The sequence below is a fragment of the Bos taurus genome, chromosome 21, assembly GCF_002263795.3.
Source record: "Bos taurus isolate L1 Dominette 01449 registration number 42190680 breed Hereford chromosome 21, ARS-UCD2.0, whole genome shotgun sequence".
NCBI lineage: Eukaryota > Metazoa > Chordata > Mammalia > Artiodactyla > Bovidae > Bos > Bos taurus.
In genome coordinates this window covers 42,149,937-42,175,125 of record NC_037348.1, presented here as the reverse complement: position 1 = coordinate 42,175,125, position 25,189 = coordinate 42,149,937, and the positions used below count along the sequence as shown (strand labels likewise).

Sequence of the window (25,189 nt, the reverse complement as noted above, 5' to 3'; positions counted from 1 at the left end):
TTGCTGGGAAAATCCCATGGACAGAGGAGCCTGGTGGGCTACAGTCCATAGGGCCGGACAGAGTCTGACACAATTGAGCGACTAGGCATATGCAGTGGGTGCAGACAAATACTGTTTGATTCTGCTTTTACAAGGAACCCACAACAGCCACATTTATAGGGTCAGAAAGTACAATGGTAGATGCCAGGGGCTGGGGATGGTGTGGGGAGGGGGAATGGAGAGTCAATATTTAATGGGGACAGAGTTTCAGTTTAGGAAGGTGAAAAATTTGAGAGATGGATGATAGTAAGAGCTGCATAACAATGTGACTGTACTTGGTGCCACTGAATTGTACAATTAATATGGTTAAATAGTATGTTTTATAGTATGTGAGTTATACTGAAATTTAAAAAAATTGTTTTAAGCTCTGTTAAAAAAAAAAAAAGGCAAAGAAACTGAAAGACCAGGATATTAACTGGATTGTCCATATGGACTCTGAAGTTATCCAAGACGGTGGCTAGAACAGGAGTAAAAGGAAATGGCAATATCTTTAGCAACTAAAAAAGAATGACAGGACTTCTCTGGGGGTCCAGTGGCTAAGACTCCAAGCTTCCAATGCAGGGGACACAGGTTCGGTCCCTGGTCAGGTAATTAGATCCCACATGCCACAACGGAAGATCCCACCTTGCTGCAAGGAAGACTGAAGATCTTGCTTTCTATAACTAAGACCCAGCACAGTCAAATAAGTTTATTTACTTATTATTTACTTACATAATTATAAAAAAAAAAAAAAAAAGAATGACCAAAGAAGGACAGGAGAAGTCGGCTGTACTTTTTGTAACCATGACTATCAGAAGAGAATGTAAGTATGGAGGAGTACCAGAGCAGAAGCTGCTCTAGGGAACAACAATGTGTCAGACCTTACCCTAAACCCATGGGTACACAGTAAGTGAAAGAGGTGCATCCACTTAAGAAGACTTCATGAAAAGTGCTGTCTACAAGGAATTGCAATTTTCAGTAAAGGCAAAGAGACAGAGAGGAGTTCTCAGTTAATGACATTAAGGAGAATACATCTAATGTAAGTTGGGGCACCAGAGATCCTCGAAACAAAGCTTTGGGAAGAGGAAAGTAAACTCAGGTTTAGGAGAGAAGAAGTTCCAAGCACATATAAAGATGAGAAAAATTTTGTAACGACCAGAGAGGATTATATTGGGGTAATTACCAAAATGGCAGGTATATGGGGTGTAACGGAATTAGTAGACTCAAGATTTCCAAAACACTCTCAGCAGCCTTTCTACAACTGAGAAAAACTGTACTTTCAAGGAATTCCCATATTGAGTAACAATACCTAGAAACTCAGCAACAATGTTTTTAGCGTACTAGGTGAACACCCAAGTTTAGCTCAGGCATACATTCATTCTGGAAGTCAGTTTTATTCACATTTATAGTGAATAATCTAACTTTGCTCAAAAAGACCCCTAAACACTGACCTTTGACTTCAGCTTGTGGGAGGTAATCTCTAAGGTCTCTGTTTTCCTGGGGCGATGGTGTAGCCAGGTAGTAACAATGTGATTTAGAATGGGGGCTTTCTCTTTTCGGTCAGTCTCAGAGGAGCTGGAGACTAAAGACTGAGACCAGCCTCGGACAGTCAACAATGACCATGTCACACAGTCCCAGCAAAACTTCTGAGAATACCAAAGCTCAGGTGAGCTTCCTTGGTTGGCAATACTGCATGCCCAGCGTCACACATCAATGCCAGGGGAGTAGTGTGCCCTGGCGCCACCGGGAGAAGACAATGGAAGCTCCATACTGCGTAACAATTCCTCGGATACTGCGTTAGGCACTTCTTCCTTTGGCTGATTTTAATCTCTTTTTCCGGTAACAAACCATACCCATGAGTGCAGTTGTACTCAGTGAGTTCTGCGAGTTCTTTTAGCAAATTACTGAATCTAAGGATGGTCTTGGGAATCCCTGAATTTGTAACTAGTGTCAGAGTGAGGGCAGTCGTGGGACCCCTCTAAATTTATATTTGGTCTAAACTACATCTGTTCTCTCTAAATCAAAATGTTTGGCAAAAAAATGATTTGAAAAGAACTCAATATATGAGGTTAGCTGAAATTTGTCACTGAATAGTAACTAGTCTATTCTGCTATCGATGACTCTTTGCTCCCATAAATTCCTCTGAACTGTGAAGAAGTCTCAACAAATAACCACTAAGAAAAGCAGTGTTGAGGTTTCATCTAGACATAATAGATACTCACTATATCACTAAGACAGAAAGTCATTTCCCTCTACTGAATTGCAGCTTATTCTAGGTAACTGGGAAACGCCATAGTACCTCAGTGAAGTGTGATCAAACCCAAATAATGAATCCTTATAAAACTATTTTAATTTTTTAAAAAGGCATTCTATAACTACTACACTTTATAAATGGTTTGTCAAATTTCCCATTATCAAATACTGGTAAAGACTTTATAACTTACCTTCATATAAAAACTGTACCAAAATAACATATTGCCTAAATTTTTAAAAATGCAATTGAAGTGGAATGAAAAACAGTATTTAACTAATGAATGTTATTGTAAAGAGATTTATCAAGACATTCTCTCAGATATGCCTTATATGGTACAAAGCATAAAATACAAAATATATAGTCAAATGACAAAGGAAAAGTCTCAATATATTAATACCTATTAGTATTTCAGAGATGATAGCAAAAGGCGTGTTTTCATTCTTTTAGGTGAAAATTTAAACCTTTGAGATTTCAGTTGTACAGTTTAGTTAAAAGCTCAGCCTAGGGAATCAGAAAGATTACTTGTAGGATCCTGCTGAAGTTATTTAATGTCTTTATGCCTCAGTTTCCTCATATGTAAAATAAGAATAACAGTATCTATTACACAGAATTGTGAACATTAAATGAGCTAATAAAGGCAAACAGCATAAGGCTCAGTATATAGTAAAAACTCAATATTAGCTATTTTTAGTAGTTTAAAATTATCCAGTGATAATACATTAATTCAATCTATTTAATCTGATGCTTTCTACATTGAGGATCTGACAAATTTGTTGCTATGGACATACATACATATATATATAGGCTTGGCATAAATACAAAAAGAAATTTTCTTTAAAAAGGATGTTTTCATTCACCATGAGTCATTTCTTTCAGTGCACTTTTTATCAACATCAAATAAAAATTAAGTAAAGGTTCACAGAAACAAAAAGAATCTATGCCATCAAGTTTCATGCCGTTCTTATCTACAATTTCTCTAAATCTAACCACTGAACAAATGAAAAATGTCAGAGGATAGGTTGCTGTAAAAAGTAATAGGGAGACTCAATGACTGACATCCCCAAAATCAGACACTGGGAAGAATAATCTGGCAGGTTCTGGCTAAGCAATAAGAAGGAAAATTAAGTTAGTGATGAGGAGATGAAAGAGGATGAACAGGTTGCCAAAGCTGTCACCAGCAGTTTAAAACAGTCTTTCAACAATAAAAATACCTGACCAAAATGAATGACATAGAATCATTCTGCAGTGACTGTGAAAAAGATGAGAATATAATTCAATCAGCACCAAAGCAGTCACAGTTAAAATAATATTTTCCATACAGAAGACATCATAGATTGTACGATATACCATTATTTTATATACCAAAAAAGATTAAAAAGTTAATAATTAAAAAAATGTGATGTCAAGATTTAATGATTATAAAATATACTCCAATTTCAGAGATACTGAAATTTGAAAAAATATCTATCTTAAAATCAATTAGGTACAGTATCTATTTAAATAATAAAAAGTGGTCAAAATCCTATAAAGTCCCCAGTAACAACCACAACTCTCTTTATAGCCTGCTTGGGATCTATTCAAATCTTTTTGGAATTTGAACAGCTCTAGTAGGCTTCTCAGAGAAGGCAATGGCAACCCACTCCAGTACTCTTGCCTGGAAAATCCCATGGACGGAGGAGCCTGGTAGGCTATAGTCTATGGGGTCGCTAAGAGTCAGGCACGACTGAGCGACTTTACTTTCACTTTTCACTTTCATGCATTGGAGAAGGAAATGGCAACCCACTCCAGTGTTCTTGCCTGGAGAATTCCAGGGACAGTGGAGCCTGGTGGGCTGTAGTCTATGGGGTCGCACAGAGTCGGACACGACTGAAGCAACTTAGCAGCAGCAGCAGTAGGCTTCTAAGATATGATTCTCACCCATGATTCTCCCTCTGGACCTAAGGAAATAGAAAAAGCCCTGTCCATCCAAAGGGGCCACAGCTCTAAGAAGCTCTCCTAAGGGCCCAGTAAGTAATCTTACTTTATTAATCTTGATCTTTATTAAGGCTTCTTAATTATAACTGCAGAAGACAAGGTCCTACCTTTTATAATTACCCTCTATCCTAGACTCAGTTCAAATTATTGTAGCTTATTCTTAAAAGTCTTGATCAACAATATAAAAGAATTAGAAAGTTATAGAAAGTTAGGAATTCTGAAGTGTTCAAGGTAGAAATGGGAAATTGTAAGGTTTGGGTAATTAGTCTACTTTTATTTTATTCATTTCCTAAGGCAATTATTTTAGCCTCGTTGGTTTTTGCTGCTAATGATTTATATTTGACATCATTCCATTGCCCTTTGATTAATGTATTTCACTGGCTTGGCACAATTTTCTAGTAGTGATTCCTTTTGCACTAATTTTGATTGCTGACTTCAACTTAATTGAGAGAGTCCATTTTGTCAATTCTCTTAAAAACACGACAGGATTCTGTATGCTTCCTACTATGTCAGAGCTACAGTGAGAGCCATCTTTAATATGAAATGACTGTCCAAGGACCCCTATTACTTCCCCCAGGTAGTTACACAAAGAAGGAAATGGGGAAAGCTTCCTGTGCTGTTAGACGCAAAACAATACTAGAGCATCTTTGCATGGTCAATGAAACACTGATCAAGTTTAAACCACAAAAATTACTTCAATTTCCTAGTACCTTTCTGTCCTTTCTTCCTTGTTACTTCCTTTCCTGCTTTCCTTCCAGATGCAAGGCCTGGAGTCAAGCCAGATGCTCTGTTTTTCTTTATTTGTCCTTACTTCCCGATTTAGGTGTCAAAAAGTCATAAATGAAATCTGCTGTTGTATTTCATTGGGACTGAATAGTCACACTGTGCCTCCCTTCCCATTCTATGTCCTAAAAATGAATCCTGATTCTCTATGTTCACTACTGAGAATGAAAAATTAATATGATGGGACAAAATCAGGAAGGCCCCATCTGTCTCATTGGGAAGCACTAGAACCACTGCCAGGGACTCAAAACTGGTAATCTGAGTCCACAGCTTCTATCACTCCTAGAGGGTGGGTGAGCCTACAGATAGGCTGAGAACGTGTTTTTCACTCAGGCAAAAAGAGCTATCCAAAGTAAACAAGGGCTTTGAGCTGAGAAGAAAAGGGAAGACCAGAAATGAGAAACCGAATACACTACTGAAAAGTTCTAGGGAAGAAGGACATTTAACTAGACAGGTGACAAAGCCTATCCTTGCCAAAGGGGTGAGCCATGTGAAGAAATAGCTAATGAGGTACCACATGAGAAGGGATAGGAGATGACATGCTGGTTCCTGCATCTAGACCAGAGCAAGATATGACTGAAACACCTAAAACGCGAGAAAGGAATTCATGACCACAAATAGGAAAATTCATCTTCCAATGGTACCAGGAGTAGGGCTGATCAGCAGAGAAAAGACAGCAGAGAATACTCTGACTCAGGTATATATGGTCAGAGGGCTGCAGCAGGAGGCCTTCTGTGGGTGTCAGGTTAGAAAAGAAGCTCTGAGAAGCAGGGTCCTCCCAAACTTAGAAATTGCTCCAACCCAAAACTACACAGAAGAATATCAGTGCTACACAGAGAATATCAGTGGCTGACACTGGACAACAAGAACCCTTCTTTTTATAAATATACTTTGGTTGCTTTACTTCTATTGTTTTCTTCATAAAAATACCCATTTAAACATTCTGGTCATTAAGTAGTTCTATCAGGTGAAAACGTATGTCTACGCCTGTGTTAACAGGGATCAGCACACATGAGTAAACTGGTGAAGTAATGACGTGTTAGATCCACTCTGATGCTTGAGAAATTTACCAGAAATGGCTTGGGGTGGGGGATTAGGGAAGTCAGTGCCAGCCTAGAACACTGTAAAAGCTTGTATTCAAAGCTGCATATATAAGAATAGTCACCATGGTGAGTTGGAGGAACTCATGTAAGTCATCTCTGACAACTGGTATTTTTAAAAAGGGTACTTTAAGTTGGAGGAAATAACCAGCATTTATATTCATAAGCCATTTTCAATTCCTGAGAACTCATTCCCTTTCAATGTGACTGCATGGTTCCTTCTATGACATGGAACCGAAATGAATTGGTTAAACCTGGTCTCATGACAATATCACCAACTTGAATGGTCAATACTATATAATATTCAGCTTTGTCCTCTAAGTACCAGCCTTGACTGCCTTAAACAAAACACTGTAAAACAGTATCATTATCAAAATGTCTAATGTTCAAAACATCTTGCTTATGACCAAAACTCAAAAGTAGGTCTGCAACTAAAAGCTTTGACATTTTCAAAGGTGGAACTACATCTTACATAATCCTTGTGTCCTCAGCATCTAAACAATGCCCCCCCAAACACAGTCAGTTCAGTTCAGTCGCTCAGTCGTGTCCTACTCTTTGTGACCCCATGAATCGCAGTACACCAGGCCTCCCTGTCCATCACAAACTCCCGGAGTTCACCCAGACTCACGTCCATCGAGTCAGTGATGCCATCCAGCCATCTCATCCTCTGTCGTCCCCTTCTCCTCCTGCCCCCAATCCCTCCCGGCATCAGAGTCTTTTCCAGTGAGTCAACTCTTCGCATGAGGTGGCCAAAGTACTAGAGTTTCAGCTTCAGCATCATTCCTTCCAAAGAAATCCCAGGGCTGATCTCCTTCAGAATGGACTGCTTGGATCTCCTTGAAGTCCAAGGGACTCTCAAGACTCTTCTCCAACACCACAGTTCAAAGGCATCAATTCTTCGGCGCTTAGCCTTCTTCACAGTCCAACTCTCACATCCATACATGACCACAGGAAAAACCATAGCCTTGACTAGACAAACCTTTGCAGGAGCCACTTAAATATGTGCTGCTGACAATGACAAAAAGTCTGATGACATTTTAAAAGTACAGAATTGTACTGTATTTGTAGAAGTACAAGTATCTGATACTGTACAAGTATCTGATTGCGAAATGAATGAATAAATGCAGTGATCAAAAGAAACGCCTGCCAGGTTAATCAAATTGAGCTATTTCTTAGCTAATACTGCCTCAGAAAAGTATTTCAAAGAACTAGACTTTAGTTATATTGTATCTCTATTTCCTTGTTGACTAATCTATAGTTTTAAAAGGGAAAGGATAATTAAAAACAATGCTTAACATGCTTGATTCTGTCACCTCAGAAGTCCCAAAGAAATCTAAGAGTAGTAACTGAGATATTACACAGAAACTGTGCCTCATGTTTAAAGATTTTTTAAGGAAAAATCAGGTCTTTAGGTGCCTGAAAGACTACTGTCCTGTCCAACTGAATTCATTAATGTTCTTTGTTCTTTAATGCTTCATGGAAGCCTAATAAAGTGTTTTTAAATATGAGACTTGCTAACTATCTGATGATGCAAAAATCATAGAAATGAATAAGGTCAGATGCCCAAAAGTGACAAGGAAAACATTCAATAACTTGATCTACATTTAATGCATAGTCTGAGAAACTTTTCCATGCAAGGCAATAAATTTCTTTAGTATATTTAGACATGGTTAACTTAATTATCTTAAGAACATCATTTAACATTTTATTTCTTTGACTAAGTAGGAACTTCTGAAATTTAATATATCATATTATAATTCTTAATGATTATTAGTTATATAATATCAAAGGAAGAAAAACAGATAATTTCCTTAGGAATTGTTTAAACTATGAATGACTAAAAGAAAATCATTTAAAGTAATACTTTCATGCTTCCATGTATCTTAATAATCAGAAGACCTCTGATCTATTACCACTGCCAAATAAGGATTTAGATATGCCACAATTAAGTACAACTAAATATTAGCAATTATTTAAAGTTAAACATTAAATTGTTCAACAGTTTAGTATAAAATGAACTATTGTAATAACTGGTATAATAGTAACTTTATGTATAGAATATTGTTTGAAATAAAGTAGGTTATAGATTAGAAGATATTTTTATTACACTGTATATTGAAATGGTAATAAAGTTTCATATATATATTTTCTACCATACATTGGCCAATACTTAATAAACCTTGGTTGCCTCAAACATTAAATACAGAAAAGAATCTGGCTGTTAATTATCCTGTTAAACACTGGGAAAAATACACCCATTATAGCTTCTTGTATAATGACTTGCCATTTGAGAAATGATGTATCAAACTCCTTTGGCTCTTCCCATGAGAGGTACTTAGGGGGCTCAAGAAATTTTTTTCATTTTATACAGGATTAAGCAGAGCTTAGCCCACACTCAAAAGCAAAATTCTTTAGGAAACCAAAGGCTGAGAACATTCCTTATTCAGAAGTGAAATTCCATTGTCAGGGAAATCACTAATACCAGCTATCAAGGGAAAATGTCTCATTCCTATTGCAGGATCAGCTAAAGTGAAACTGCTTCTTTAGTTGCTAGGAAACAACCAACTCATTATATGCCATTATCAGAGCCCTAGAGAAGAAACTGGCATCTGCTTCACATTTGGGGATACTGGAGAATGAACTAAAAGCACTGAGACTGCTGCCAAAATCCCTGGTCTTCAGGGTTTACACTGTGACCGCAGCAGGTGCTGACACCAGACTAGCCTTTGAAGTTTTCCTTCCCATGCTGTTCTTCTACTAACTAAAGTTATTTTTCCAATATCCCACATTTTTAAAGTCAAAGATTCTAAGACAAGATTTCCTTGTTTGAGTTAAACTAATTATATCATGTTGAGCACCACTTAAGAGGAAAAAAAATATTACTCCAGAATCAACGAATAATAGAAAAATTTTAAACTATCAGTTATTCATTGAGTGAAATGATACTAAATGTTTGTGCCTTTAATTATTTAAAGTCAAGATGGAAAATAAAAGGAAATTGTTTCCAAAATCAGGAGAATAAAAAGAAAAACACAAAGATAAATCTACTATTCAAAATGACATTCTAGCATTTATCTGCCTAGTTTTCCTAATTGATCATAAAGTTTAACTTCTATTTTTATGGGCTGGCATGCTTTCCTGCAACTCATCACAAAATGCATTCATGAACACACAACATTTATTCATCAATCTCTTCCCATCCTTTTAGTAGATGAAGTTGAAAGGAGGTGGGGTGATATTATGCAGATAAATTAACTAGACACTGGCAACTGAAACCATGAGAGACTCCCTATACAACTGCTTCTGTATCCAGAAAAATAAGTTATGCTTCAGAAGAAGGTGCAGATGTTGGTAAAATAAATTGACAAACCATCTTTCTTTACAAAATTACAAAGAATGATCCTGGCAGAGCTCCCCTACTTTAATACACAATAATTCTTTGTCTCATCTCCCACTCTAATGGTCATCTTATTTTGATTATTTATACCTGACACTCTTGGCTAAATAATATTCCCCTGATACTACTTCATACTTTCTATTCTCAAACAACTCAGTTCCACTCCACCACCGTGACAACCTTCTCCCAGCCTGGCTCTTATCTATATCTTATGAAACATCATTTCTACCAAAGGTTGCCAGACTTAGTAAAAAAAAAAAAAAAAGAAACAGAGGAAACTGCTGCCAAGTCACTTCAGTTGTGTCCGACTCTGTGACCCCATAGACGGCAGCCCACCAGGCTCCCCTGTCCCTGGGATTCTCCAGGCAAGAACACTGGAGTGGGTTGCCATTTCCTTCTCCAATACATGAAAGTGAAAAGTGAAAGTGAAGTCGCTCAGTCGTGTCCAACTCTTCGCGACCCCATGGACTGCAGCCCACCAGGCTCCTCCATCCATGGGCCTCTCAGTTAAATATGAATATCAGATATACAATGAATACTTTCTTAGTGTGAGCATGACCCAAGCAATATTTGGGACATGTCCATACTGAAAACTTATTCCCTGCGTATCTGACCTCAAACTTAACTAAGTATATCTTGCATTTTATCTAGCAACCCTATTACCATCCCACAATGAGATAACTTGATCCTTGACAATTTTCTCACTTTGAGAGAAATGTGCCTTTCTTCAACAACACCAAATTTTCAAATAAGGAAGGAAGGCCCAAACTTTCTAATGCCCCTCCCTTCCCTAACAAAATCAATTTATCTGAAACTTTCTACACTTGTTCCTACCAAGCTACTGAACCACTTCTTCCCCATAAAGAATGATTCTCAATTATGTGATGCCTTCGATTTTACACTCAGCCTCCTGATCCCTCCTGACTGCCTGTCTTCCAGGAAACCAGACCGTGAATTCAATATTTCCTTCATTAATGCCCTGGATGTGTTTCCCGTCTGGATTTTCTGCCATGCCGATCCTGGATCCAACAACAGATTTCACCTATGTCAGCTTTCAGGCTTTGGAGAGTTGCTAAAGACAGTCACAAAAACTCATCAAACCTAAAAAAATCACATTTAGCATCCAGTGGGCCTTGGCTGTTGCACAGGGCTCATTTCTCTCATCTTTTTTTTATTCCTCTGAAAGCAGTTCAAAAGCACTGCCTCTAGCCCAAGGTATAACCAATCTTGATTTCAGAACCACCAGCATTAAGACGACTCACCTGGGATAATCTATTAAAAATGTAAACTTCTTGGCCCTCCTTTGAACTTACTGAGGAAAATGTTCAAGTGGGGGAGTGGAATGGGAAGGCTATAAATATGAATTTTCAACTAGCTCCCTAGACAATTTTTATGAATACAGAAATTTGTGAACCAAATTTGCTCAACTGAGTAAACTCACTATCTTTTTCCTTCCACTGAGAAGATCTAGGAAATACGAATTTTGGTTAACCTCTTTTTAGTGTCAGTTATGATGGGGTTCCCTCATCTTCTTTTCATTGTACTCACCAAAATTGGACTGAAAACTTATTTTCTATAAATAATTCATAACTTTTTAATCCCCTTCCCTTTTGCCTCTTTCATAATATTCCTCTTTCAATAATCCTCTCATTTTCTATTCTTCAGTCCTTCTACACTATATTCTGTGCTTTGGAAAAGGTATGCCTGCCCTACTCGGAAAACAAATGAAAAGGGTTTTCATTTGATACCATTCCTCCTTAAGTTTCCACCCTGTTTTTCTTTCCTTTTCCCCATCACCGCTGAATGGCCTATTTTATATTATGGGCTTTATACAACTCTACTTCCAAGGTCATGCTATAAATTCATTCTTAAACACCTATCATCTGACATTTTTCATTCCCTATACTACTAAAGGATCATAAATGGTTACCTACCATCTATTATTTCTTGCCCTTTTTCAATCCTCACTCTCACTGACCTATCCTTCTTGAAACTAGTGGTTCCCAAACTTATCTACACAGTGGAATCAGATGCAAAGTTCCAAAAACACTGATGCCTAGTTAACACCCCAAGAGTTTATGATTTACTCTGTCTGGGGTGTGACCTGAAATTTGAAATTTTTTTAAAATTCCCAAATGACTCTACTATGCAGATATGTTGAAAAACCATGGCTGCAAACACTTTATGATATTAGCATTCTTAGTTCTTTTCCTACTTGAACTACTTCTCTTCTTCTTGACTAATTCCTTTTCCTCACAAAATCACCACCTCAAATCAGAATATTAACCAAAGAGAAGTCTGCTACTATAATTAATATAGCTGAAGTCATGAAATCAGATGTCTCAGGGAGGATGGTGGTGATTATGACAATAATAATGACACCTAATATCAAGAAATCTAATACCCTACTTATTATAAGATGTATCATTATTTTATGTCAGAAGAAAATAGAGCAAACACCTAAGATGAGAAAGAATCTAATAGAAGAAACTTTCGTAAAGTTGGGGTCCTAAAAGACTAAACTCTCTTCTTCTAAAGGTAAATAAAACATAAATCCTCAAGTGAGAAATAAATTTCAAGGAAATATGCACCTCTCCAGGCCATGGCAGAAGGCAGAAAAACACCTCCTAAAGACAATGAACCAAAATTGGTACCCATGGAGCTTTCCATCTGAATTCTGACCACCAGACTGGTCCCAAAAACGAATTCTATTTAAAGTTGCCTCAAGGGGTGGGAGGTGGGAGGGAGGTTCAAGAGGGAGAGGATGTGTGTATACCTATGGCTGATTCATGTTGATGAACGGCAGAAATGAACACAACATTATAAAGCAATTATCCGCCAATTAAAACTAAATTTTAAAAATAAATAAAGTTGCCTCCGGTTGAAAACACCCCAGATGAATGAAGAAACAACACAAAATATCTCTGGAAGAACCAGAATTCAAGCCACAGATAAAGGAATTCTGAGAAGTTATCACTCATAAGATGCATTCTGATTAGAAAATGTTAAAATTTGGAGAGAATCTAATTTGTATTAAGGTTGATAAAATACAGTAATAACATGGCACACTTATATAAAATTACTATGCTTTCTAAGAATATTATAAACTCATTTAATTTTTATAATGTGGTAGATACTATTAACCCCATTATACTGGTTAGGAGACTAAAGCCCAGAGAGCTTTCTGCCCAAGGATATACAGCTATTACATGTGTAGTAAGTATTGGACTCAGGCAATTGTGGCTCCACAGTCCATGCCCTTAGCTACTGAGCTATGGACATCAATTAGACAAATTAGGGCATATTGCTTATTGGAAATAATGAGAAGCAGAAGACAATGGAACAGCACCAGATGGTCAATATGGAAATCAAACTGATTATATTCTTAGGAGTTAAAGATGGAGAAGCTCTATACACTCCTAATTGCAAAATTCAGGCTTAAATTGAAGAAAATAGGGGAAAACACTAGGCCATTCAGGTGACCTAAACCAAATCCCTTATGATTATACAGTGGAGGTGACAAATAGATTTAAGGAATTAGATCTGGTAGAGTGCCTGAAGAACTATGGACAGAGGTTTGTAATGTTGTACAGGAGGCCGTGACCAAAACCATCCAAAAGAAAAAGAAATAGAAAAAGGCAAAGTGGTTGTCTAAGGAGGCTTTACATATAATGGAGGAAAGAGGAGAAGCAAAACCCAAGGGAGAAAGGGAAAGATATACCCAACTTAAGGTAGAGTTCCAGAGAATAGCAAGGAGAGATAAGAAAGCCTTCTTAAGAGAACAATGCATAGAAATAGAGGAAAACAATAGAATGAGAAAGACTAGAGATCTATTCAAGAAAATTGGATATGTCAAGGGAATATTTCATGCAAGGATGGGCACAAAAAAGGACAAAAACAGTAAGGAACTAAAACAAGCAGAGGCGATTAAGAAGAAGTGGCAAGAATACACAGAAGAATTATACAAAAAAAGTCTTAATGATCTGGATAACCATGATGGTGTGGTCATTCACCTAGAGCCAGAAATCCTGGAGCATTACTTGAGAAGCATTACCACAAACAAAGCTAGTGGAGGTGATGGAATTCCAGCTGAGCTATTTAAAATTTTAAAAGGTGATGCTGTTAAAGTGCTGTGCTCAATATGTCAGCAAATTTGGAAAACTCAGCAGTGGCCATAGGATTGGAAAAGGTCAGTTCTCATACCAATCCCAAAGAAGGGCAATGCCAAAGAATATTCAAACTACTGTACAATTGCGCTCATTTCACATGTTAACAAGGCTATGCTCAAAATCCTTCAAGCTAGGCTTCAGTAGTACATGAACCAAGAACTTCCAGATGTACAAGCCAGGTTTAGAAAAGGCAGAGGAACCAGAGATAAAAATTGCCAACATGTGTTGGATCATCAAGAAAGCAAGAGAATTCAAGAAAATATATCTACTTCTATTTCACTGACTAAAATTCTTAAAGAGATGGGAGTACCAGACCATCTCACCTATATCCTGAGAAACCTGTATGGGTCAAGAAGCAACAGCTAGAACTGGACATGGAACAATGGACGGGTTCAAAATTGAGAAAGGAGTACCACAAGGCTGTATATTGTCATCCTGCTTATTTAACTTACATGCAGAGTATATCATGTGAAATGCCAGGTGGGATAAATCACAAGTTGAAATCAACATTGCCAGAAGAAATATCAACAACCTCAGATATGCAGATGATACCACTCTAAAGGCAGAAACTGAAGAGGAAGTAAAGAGCTTCTTAATGAGGGTGAAAGAAGAGAGTGAAAAAGCTGGCTTAAAACTCAACATTCAAAAAACTTAAGATATGGCATCTGGTCCCACCACTTCACAGCAAATAGAAGTGGAAAAAGTGGAAGCAGTGACAGATTTTGTTTTCTTGGGCTCCAAAAGCACTGTGGATGTTGACTGCAGCCATGAAATTAAAAGACACTTGCTCCTTGGAAGGAAAGCTATGACAAACCTAGATAGCATATTAAAAATCAGATACATCACTTTGCCAACAAAGGTCCATATAATCAAAGCTCTGGTTTTTCTAGTAGTCACGTATGGATGTGAGATTGAACCATAAAGAAGGGTGGGCACCAAAGAACTGATGCTTTTGGAGTACTGTGGACTGCAAGGTGATCAAACCAGTCAATCTTAAAGGAAATCAACCCTGAATACTCATTAGAAAGATGATGCTAAAGCTGAAGCTCCAACACTTTGGCCACCTGATTAGGAAGAGCTGAGTCACTGAAAAAGACCTTGATGCTGGGAAAGATTAAAGGCAAAAGGGGGTGGCAGAGGATGAAAGGGTTAGACAGCATCACCGACTCAGTTAGACAGCATCATCGACTCAATGGACATAAATTTGAGCAAACTCCAGGGGATAATGGAGGACAGAGGAGCCTGGTGTGCTGCAGTCCACTGGGTCACAAAGAGTTGGATACGACTTAGCAGCTGAAGAACAACAAATCCTAATGAAAACAGTAATATGCTTTACAAATTGATAAGCTGAATATGAAAATTATATAGAAATGTGAAAAAACCTAAAGTAGTCAAAGTAATCTTAAGAAAGAACAAAGTTGGAGGACTCTAACTTTCTGATATTAATAAGCCATCTAAAGAGCTACAATCATTAAGACAATATGGTTTTACTGTAAGGATTCAACTATTACTGGAATACAGCAGTGTCCAGAGATAGACCCTATACATAAGCTTAATTGATTTTTGTCTAATGTATCAAGTCAATTCAATGGGGAAAGGGAAGTCTTCTCAACAAATAATGCTAGAAAAATTAGATAATGTGTATTTTCCAATATGACCAAGCAATTAACTCTGACACTCTCTACCTGGAGATAGCATCAGATTCCATATTAAGGGCTTAGTCCCACAAGACTGCACCCAATTCAGATGCCAATCACAAATCCAGGCTGTTACATGTGCTTTGGGGCTAACTGGCTATTAATCAGAGGTTCTCAAGATCCCTCTCCTTAAGTTCAATTACAAACATATCTCATTTTATCATGCTTCACAGATACTGCATTTTTTACAAATTGAAGGTTTGTGGCAAACCTGCATCAAGCAAGTCTTTCAGGACCATTTTTCCACATGAGCATTTACTCACTTTGTGTCTCTGCATCACATTTTGGTAATCGTTACAATATTTCAAACTTGTTAATTATTACTGTATTTGTCACTGTGATCTGTGATCACTGACCTTTGATGTCACTATTGCAAAAAGATTATGACTTGCTGAAGACTTCAGTTCAGTTCAGTTCAGTTGCTCAGTCGTGTCCGACTCTTCGCAACCCCATGAATCGCAGCACACCAGGCCTCCCCATCCATCACCAACTCCCGGAGTTCACTCAGACTCACATCCATCAAGTCAGTGATGCCATCCAGCCATCTCATCCTCTGTCGTCCCCTTCTCCTCCTGCCCCCAATCCCCCCCAGCATCAGAGTCTTTTCCAATGAGTCAACTCTTCGCATGAGGTGGCCAAAGTACTGGAGTTTCAGCTTTAGCGTCATTCCTTCCAAAGAAATCCCAGGGCTGATCTCCTTCAGAATGGACTGGTTGGATCTCCTTGCAGTCCAAGGGACTGCTGAAGACTTAGATGATGGTTAATGCTTTCCAGCAATAAAGTGTTTCTTAATTAAGGTATGTACAATGTTTCTTTTAGACATAATGCTACTGTATACTTAACAGACTAAAGTACAGTGAAACAAAACTCTGTGCACTGGGAAACCAAAAAGTTTGTGTAATGGCTTTATTGTGATACTCTCTTCATTGTACTGGTCTGGAACCAAACTTAAAATACCTTAGGTGTGCCTATATTGTACTTGAGCAGCTCACAGAGCTCACAGAAATGTTTACTTACATTTCCCAGTTTATTACAAAGGGTATAGGATACAGATGAAAGGGCAGATGAAGACGTGGTAAGTACACAGGGCAAGGTTCAAAAGGGCTCTGAGCACAGGAGCTTCTGTCCCCATGGAGCTAGGGTACACAACCTACCCAGCACATGGATGTGTTTTACAACCCAGAAGCTCATCAAATCTTATTCAAGAGTTTTATAGCGTTTAATCTGCAGTCCACCCCATATCCCCTTCCCAGAGGTAGGCAGGTGAGGTGGAAAATTCTAACTCTCTAAATACTTGGTCTTCTGGTGACCAGTCCCATCTGAGGCTATCTTGAGATTCCACCCTAAGTCATCTCCCTAGCATGAACCAGCCAGTGTGCTGAAAAAGGGGCTCCTTATGAATGACAAAGGACAAATCTACTACTCAGGAAATTCCAAGGGTTTGGGGAGCTTTGTGTCAGGACCAAAGGACAAAGAATAAATGTATTTCCTGTTATCACACAACAACGAAAAATATAAACCTCGATCATTATCTCACTTCACACACGAAAATTAATTCAATATATACAAGCCAGACCCATAAGTTTTAAGATAAAAGAAATATACAGGAATATCTTTACAACCTTGGGGTAGACAGGCAAAGATTTCCTACAGAGGACACAGAGAGCACTAAGCATTAAACATAATTTTTTGATAAACTGGATTTCATGAAAATTTACAACTTCAGCTCATCAAAAGGCAAGCCACAGACTGGGAGAAATATTCCCAATATATGTATCGGATAATGGACTCATAGCCAGAATACTCAATTACAAGAAGAGAAATGAGCCAAAAAAAAGTGAAGGACTTGAACATAACACTTACGAAAGAAGACACAGCAATATCTAACATGCACATGAAAAGGGGCTTAACATCACTGACCATCAGGGAAGCACAAACCGAAACCATCGGAAGACATCATTTTTACAGCCACCAGTGAAGAGAATGATAACACACACAAAAAAAGGATGTGAAACAGTTGGAACCGTTATGAATACCTGTACAAGTATTTACAGCAGCATCATTCATAATAGCCCCAAACTGGAGACTACACAATTGTCTATCATCAGAAGTTATAAATTGGGTTATATTCATGCAAAGGAATTACTACTCAGCAATAAAAAGGACTCAGCTACTGATACATGCAACAAGGATGATTTTAAAAGCATTAGGCTAAGAAAAACAAATGAGATGCAAAAGGGAATTATACTACAAGGTTCCCTTTATATGAAATATATAAGAACACACAAAACTCACTTAGAGTGACAGAAGTCACAATAGTGATGGCCTAAGCGGAGAAGGCAATGGCACCCCACTCCAGTACTCTTGCCTGGAAAATCCCAAGGATGGAGGGGCCTGGTAGGCTGCAGTCCATGGGGACACTAAGAGTCGGACACGACTGAGCGACTTCACTTACACTTTTCACTTTCATGCACTGGAGAAGGAAATGGCAACCCACTCCAGTATTCTTGCCTGGAGAATCCCAGGGATGGGGGAGCCTGGTGGGCTGCTGTCTATGGGGTCGCACAGGGTCAGACACAACTGAAGTGACGTAGCAGCAGCAGCAAGGGAGCCCAAGGAAACTTTCTAGAGGGGGATAAAAATGTTCTCTATCTTGACTGGGGTGTGGTTACATAGTTATATATGTTTATCAAAAATCATTGAACTCCATATATAAGATATGTGCATCCTACTATATCTGTAAGTTTAACCCAGTAAAACATTGAAAGAAAGGAAAAACAACTTTAAAAACAGATTTTAGCTTAAGATGGCAGACTGACCACAAGTACTTATCATCTCCCCACAAATTAGTATCTGGGATGAGATAGAAGAGCATCTGAAACACTGGTATTCTGCTTGTTTTGTCCTAGGTGATGAGTACAAAGGTATTTTCTCTTTGGGATAATCCATCTATCTGGACCCTTATGTACATGTATCAGATCAGATCATGTATACGTGTTATATTCTGTACATGTGTTATATTCAATTTTTTTTTAATTGGCCAATGAACTAGGTATCCTCCACAATCCACTGCTATATAGAACATCCAGAAACGAAGGAAATTTGTTGCTGACTGTAGCCCTCCAGGCTCTTCTGTCCATGGGATTTTTCAGGTAAGAATGCTGGAGTGGTTTGCCATTTCCTTTTCGAGAGGATCTTTCCAACCAGCGATCGAACCTGCGTGTCCTGTGTCTCCTGGATTGCACGCAGGTTCTTCACCTGCTGAGCCATCAGGGGAAGCCCACAGAGCATCTAACCAGCTATTATACTTTCACAGAGCATGCTCCTCAGAACACCAACCTTTGGCCTGTATTTCTGTGTCTCTTCTCACTGACTTGAATCTCTAAGTGTCTGATTACTGTGGAAAGTGGAAGAATTTCCACCTTCTTGTGGCCATCCACAAAGCCTTAGGAGGAATTCTGAATCATTTCCTGTTGATAATTCTAACCCTAACACAGGAGGGGGAAAACCAATAATGAGGATGAAAAAATGTTGCCTGCCATATTAGTAAACAAAGGACTTGCAGCCATCAAGCCACTGCCCTGTAGCCTCCCTGACAGTTAGCCCTGAGGGAACTTAGGATAGAAACAGGATGTCTGTCATCTAGCGGTCTGTCAGCTGCTGCAGCCACCCCGATGGTGCACCCTGAGAGCAAGCTTAGAAGGAGAAAGCACAGGATACTGGTCCCAGATAGCTGAGGCCCCAGATAACTGAGGAATGATTTCAGTGAGCCCAAGCTCTTGCATCTTCCTGTACATAAACAAGCACTAAATTCCTTACCTTGAGATATGTGGTTTTCTTTAGTAACAGTAATTTTTTTTTAATTTTTGTATTTTATACTGGAGTATAGCCAGTTAACAATGTTGTGAGAGTTTCAGGTGGACACCAAAGGAACTAAGCCATATGAATACATGTATCCATTCTCCCCAAATTAACAGTAATCTTTTGATGTTCTGACTACCTGGAAAACTTTGCTGCAAAAATTCATATATCCTGGTTCCTCCCTTAACCACTTTGAAGCAGTCCCTTAGAGTTATCCGAGAGACTGCATCCAAGGATTAAGTCCTCGGTTTGTCCACCAAACAAAACATAATTTTCAACTTATAGGTTGTACTTTTTTTTCAGTCAACAATATTAAAATCAGAATCCTCCTTCTGTGTTTCCAAATTTTCATTGACTCTAATTATAAACTGAATAAAGATTGTTTTAAAATTTCCTTAAAGAAAAAAAAGGCTGGTTTAATCCACGAAAATAAAGGTCAAGATCACGGGATGGACAGAATGTTGTTAGGAGTATAACTGAAATAACTAACTATGGGATCTGAGTGTAAAAGAGAAAGAAATGTAGCCAAGAGACTTAAATGTGCTGGGAAAACAGAAAGATCCTGGGAACAAAGATCAAAAAGCAAATTTATCAGAACTCAAGCAGCAGAAAAATAAGACAAGATGTTACAGGGGAAAAAGAAGAGTTTCAGAGTTCAAGAAATATCTACTTACTTTAACAACTGGAAATGAATATAGGAGTACCTATGATTAGAACTGTCAACCTATGGCATGGTGCCTGACCTAAAGTAAAACGTGAATAAATAAGGGGTAACTGTTGTGAGTCAGTGAGAAAATGTGAAGTACTTATAACCTAGAAAATAATTAACTATAAATGTACAGCAACTAAGAAAAAAATAAAATTTATTTCTATAAATAACATACAGCCCATCTGATATTTTTAGATTATCAAATCAAATGTTCTCTTCCTTAAGGATAAATTAAAGTTGATTGGACAGACACTATATATATAAATATATAGCCATATGTACTCAGAGTAAAATAAAATTTCATTTTCCTCTGAAGCAATTTTAAATCATAAACACGGTGGTTTAAATATTTTTTTCTACATTTGAGGAATTTCTACAATGCCCTTATAACTCAATATTGGCCACAATGAAATTAACCATAAATCTAAAGAAGGCAGATTACTTATAAAATAGATATCCTCATTGTACTACAGACTCAACAGAGTCTGAAAAGGGAAACAGAACAATATAAAATAAGGCATTAGACATTAGTACTGAAAAGCAATGGGAAAGTTTCAATCACATGATGGTGGAATTTGGTCTTGGCGCCACATAACTCATTATAAATTCAGTCTGTCAACTGGATTCTTTTGCAAAACATCTCAAACATGACTGGAAACCTTAATGACCCTTCACCAGCAAATATTTACCACAGTGTACCCATAATAAAATTCTACTTAAAGCAATTTTATTACCTGCCTCAATAGTTTCTCAATGGCAGACATTACCATAAGACCTCTCCAAACAAGGGGGGCAGTCTCTTCAACCAGGAAGCCCATGGACATACTGCAGAAGGAAACCAAAAATACAACTAAATTACATAGGGTAATCAATATTACTCTGAAAACTAACATAAAGTAAAAAAAAAATATGCTCACCAAGCAATACCATAATTCAAAAGAGGCCGCATTAAGTTGCCTGAAAGAGAAAAAAACATTTTTTAGAAGAGAAAGTCACTATACATAAACATAATCATCAAGCAGTGTCAAATTAAAAATCTAACTAAGGTATTGGAAAAAAAGCTATGACAAACCTAGACAGTGTATTAAAAAGCAGAGACATCACTTTGCCAACAAAGGTCCGTATAGTCAAAGCTATGGTTTTTCCAGTAGTCATGAATGGATGTAAGAGTTGGACCATAAAGAACGCTGAGCACCAAAGAATTGATACTTTCAACTGTGGTGCTGGAGAAGATTCTTGAGGCTCCTTTGGACTGCAAGATCAAACCAGTCAATCTTAAAGGAAATCAACTCTGAATATTCACTGGAAGGACTGATGCTGAAGATGAAGCACCAATAAATACTTTGGCCACTTGATGTGAAGAGCTGACTCATTAGAAAATACCCTGATGTTGGGAAACGTTGAGGGCAGAAGAATGAGGTGACAGGATGAGATAGTTGGATGGCATCACTGACTCAATGGACATAAATCTGAGCAAACTCTGAGAGAGAGTGAAGGACAGGGAAGCCTGGTGTGCTGCAGTCCGTGGGGTCCCAAAGAGTCAGACAGACTTAGCAACTGAAAAATAACAAAGCTACTCATATTGCTACTCTTAAATTAATACATCTCAATTTGAAACAGTTAAAACATCATACCAAGTATATAACTAACATATGCAATAGATTCAACATCTAAAAACAGGTGGGATATAGTTTCAGAAACACATCTATAATTTTCAAGTGTTCTAAAAAATAGTCTCAATAAGTAATTTGTCTTTCAATTTCTTACTTCAAATCTCAACATAATACAAGCCAAATGTGAAAAACCAAAAGCAACATAGTACTCAATAATAAAAGACTGAATGTTTCTCCTCTAGGATCAGGAGTAAGACAAGGAGGCCCACTTTTGCCACTTCTACTCAACATAATACTGAAAGTTATAGCCAGAGCAATGAAGCAAGACAAAGAAATAAATAGCATCCAAACTGCAAAGGAGGAAGTAAAGTTTCCTCGTTTCACAGATATTATGATCTTATATATAAGACCCTAAAGATTCCAGAAAGAAAACTATTGGAGCTAATAAGTAAACCTAGTAGAAGATACAAAGTTAAAATTAAAAAATCAGTTTATTTCTTATACACATGAACAATCTTAAAAGGAAATAATGAAAATCCTATTTATAACAGCATCAAAAAGAATAAATACTTTGGAATTAATCAAGGAGATAAAAGACTTGTAAAATTAAAACTATAAAATATTGCTGAAAGAATTTAAAGAAGACAAAAATAAAAACACATCCCATGTTCATCAGCTGAAAGACTTAACATTAAGATGGCAATACTACCCAAAGTCACCTACAGATTCAATGCAATCCTTATCAAAATGCTGTTAACATTTTTTGCAGAAATAAATCCATCCTAATATTCATATGGAATCTCAAGGGATCCCCAATATGAAAATCAATCTTGAAAAAGAAGAACACAGCTTGAAGACTCTTACTTCCTTATTTCAAAATTTACTACACAGCTACAGCAATCAAAACCCAGTGGGGTACTGGCAGAAATGCAGACATATAAACCAATGGAATAGAATAGAGACCCCAGAAATATACTCTCACTTATACAGTCAAATGATTTTTTCACAAAGAGGCCAAAATCATTCAATGGGGGGAAAGCTGGGAAAATTGGATATCCAAACACAAAAGAATGAAGTTGGACCTTTACCTAACATAAAAAATTAACTAAAAAATGGATCAAAGCCCTAAATGGAAGAGCTATTAATTATAAATCTCTTAGAACACACAGGGCAAGAGATTCATGCCACTGGATTTGGTGAGTCTTTCTTGGATACAACACCAAACAAGAGCGACAAAAGAAACAACAGACAAACTGGAGTTCATGAAAGTTTGTAAATGTTGTGCATCAGGAGACAATATCAACAGGGTGAAAAGGCAATCCACAAAATGGGAGAAAATATTTGTAAATCATTTATTCTATAGAGATTAACACTCAGAATATAGAGAAAATTCTTAAAACTCAATAAAACAACAAAATTCAAAAATGGGCAAAGGAAGTGAATAGACATTTCTTCAAGGAAGATATATAAATGGCCAATAAGCACAAGAAAAAATGTTCAACATCCTGATTGCTATTAAAATGTGAATCAAAATTACAATGAGAGATCACCTCACAGTATTAGGATAGCTGCCATCGAAATGTAAAAAATATATATGCGTTAGTATACTGTATTGGTGTTTTTCTTTCTGGCTTACTTCACTCTGTATAATAGGCTCCAGTTTCATCCATCTCATTAGAACTGATTCAAATGTATTCTTTTTAATGGCTGAGTAATACTCCATTGTATATATGTACCACAGCTTTCTTATCCATTCATCTGCTGATGAGCATCTAGGTTGCTTCCATGTCCTGGCTATTATATACAGTATACTAACGCATATATATGGAATTTAGAAAGATATATAGACTGTATAGATCAGTCTTATGGACTCTGTGGGAGAGGGAGAGGATGGGGAGATTTGGGAGAATGGCATTGAAACATGTATAATATCATGTATGAAACAAGTCGGCAGTCCAGGTTCAATGCACGATACTGGATGCTTGGGGCTGATGCACTGGGACGACCCAGAGGGAGGGTATGGGGAGGGAGGAGGGAGGAGGGTTCAGGATGGAGAACACAGGTATACCTGTAGTGGATTCATTGTGATATTTGGCAAAACTAATATAATTTGTAAAGTTTAAAAATAAAATAAAATTTTAAAAAAATGTAAAAAATAAAAACCTACAAGCAATAAAAATTGGCAAGAATATAGACAAATGGGAATCCTTGTACACTATTCACAGGAATGTAAAACGGAAATACTACAGAAAATAATGACTTCTTCAAAAAACTAAAATAGAATTATCATACAATCCAGCAACTCTACTTCTTACTATATACCCAAAAAGGACTGAAAGCATGGCCTCAGTGTCCTGAAGAGATTTTTGTACACTCGTGTTCATAGCAACAGTATTCACAATAGTTAAAATGTGGAAACAAACCAAGTGCCCATTAATGAATGAATGGATAAGCTAAATGTGGTATAGCTATACAATGGAATATTATTCAGCCTCAAAAAAGGAAGAAAATTCTGACATATGCTACAACAAGGATGAACCATGAGAACATTATGCTGAGTAAAGTAAGTTACCCACCAAAAAAAAAAAAAAAAAGAGAACTACTCTATGATTCCTCTTAAATGAGATACTGAAAGTCAAAATGACAGAAAGTAGAATGATGGTTGACAAAAGCATGGGGAAGTAGCAATAAAGAGCTACTGTTTAATGGGCAGAGTGTTTCAGTTTTCCAAGATGAAAAGAACTATGGAGATAGTCGGTGCTGATGGCTGAACAATATTATAAATGTATTAAATATCACTTAACTGTGGTGTTGGAGAAGACTCTTCAGAGTCCCTTGGACTGCAAGGAGATCCAACCAGTCCATCCTAAAGGAAATCAGTCCTGAATATTTATTAGAAGGACGGATGCTGAAGCTAAAGCTCCAATACTTTGGCCACTTGATGCAAGGAGCTGACTCATTGGAAAAGACCCTGATGCTAGAAAAGACTGAAGGCAGGAGGAGAAGGGGACGACAGAGGACGAGATGGCTAGATGGCATCACCGACTCAATGGACATGAGTTTGAGCAAGCTCCAGGACATGAAGACAGACAGGGAAGCCTGGCGTGCTACAGTCCATCGGATCACAAAGAGTCGGACACGACTGAGTGACTGAACAACGTACACTTAAAAATGGTTAACAGGGTAAACTTTAAGTTATGTGGTTTTTACCACAATAAAAGAAAGAAAAAAAAAACAACTTGACTCTCTAATCTGAGACAAGAAATTGTATTAATCTTAAGATAAAAACCAATGTACTACTTATGCTCACGACAAAACAAAGAAAATACACTTCATGGGGCAAAAGACTATTATAAAATATAGTTTCTTTTATCAAACTATCTGTGCAGTCATGCCTCCAGTCATTTTCGCTACCATATCCTACATTTTCACCATAACAAAGTATATAAAAAGCCCTCTTATCTTAGATAACTTAGACAAGTACAGGGCTAAAAGTTTAGGACAAAATCATAAAAATCTAGCAAGATTACACATTCAGATTTTATCATATATTCTTCAGTTCTTTCTCCTCTTTAAAGAAGTTTAAATTTAAAATAATGTATAAAGCATATAGG

At 37.4% G+C, this 25,189-nt stretch overlaps 1 protein-coding gene across 6 annotated transcripts in view; it reads right to left on the bottom strand.

Annotated features, from left to right (window-relative positions):
• Positions 1-25,189, bottom strand: part of NUBPL (NUBP iron-sulfur cluster assembly factor, mitochondrial) — a 446,167-nt gene that overhangs the window by 327,692 nt on the left and 93,286 nt on the right. For all 6 annotated transcript variants that reach the window (XM_024981927.2, XM_024981928.2, XM_010817164.4 and 3 more), the window contains exons 5-6: positions 20,880-20,919; positions 20,697-20,787 (exon numbers count right to left, since the gene is read on the bottom strand). In XM_024981927.2, the coding sequence (XP_024837695.1) occupies positions 20,697-20,787; positions 20,880-20,919 (131 nt within the window). The remainder of the gene's footprint in view (positions 1-20,696; positions 20,788-20,879; positions 20,920-25,189) is intronic.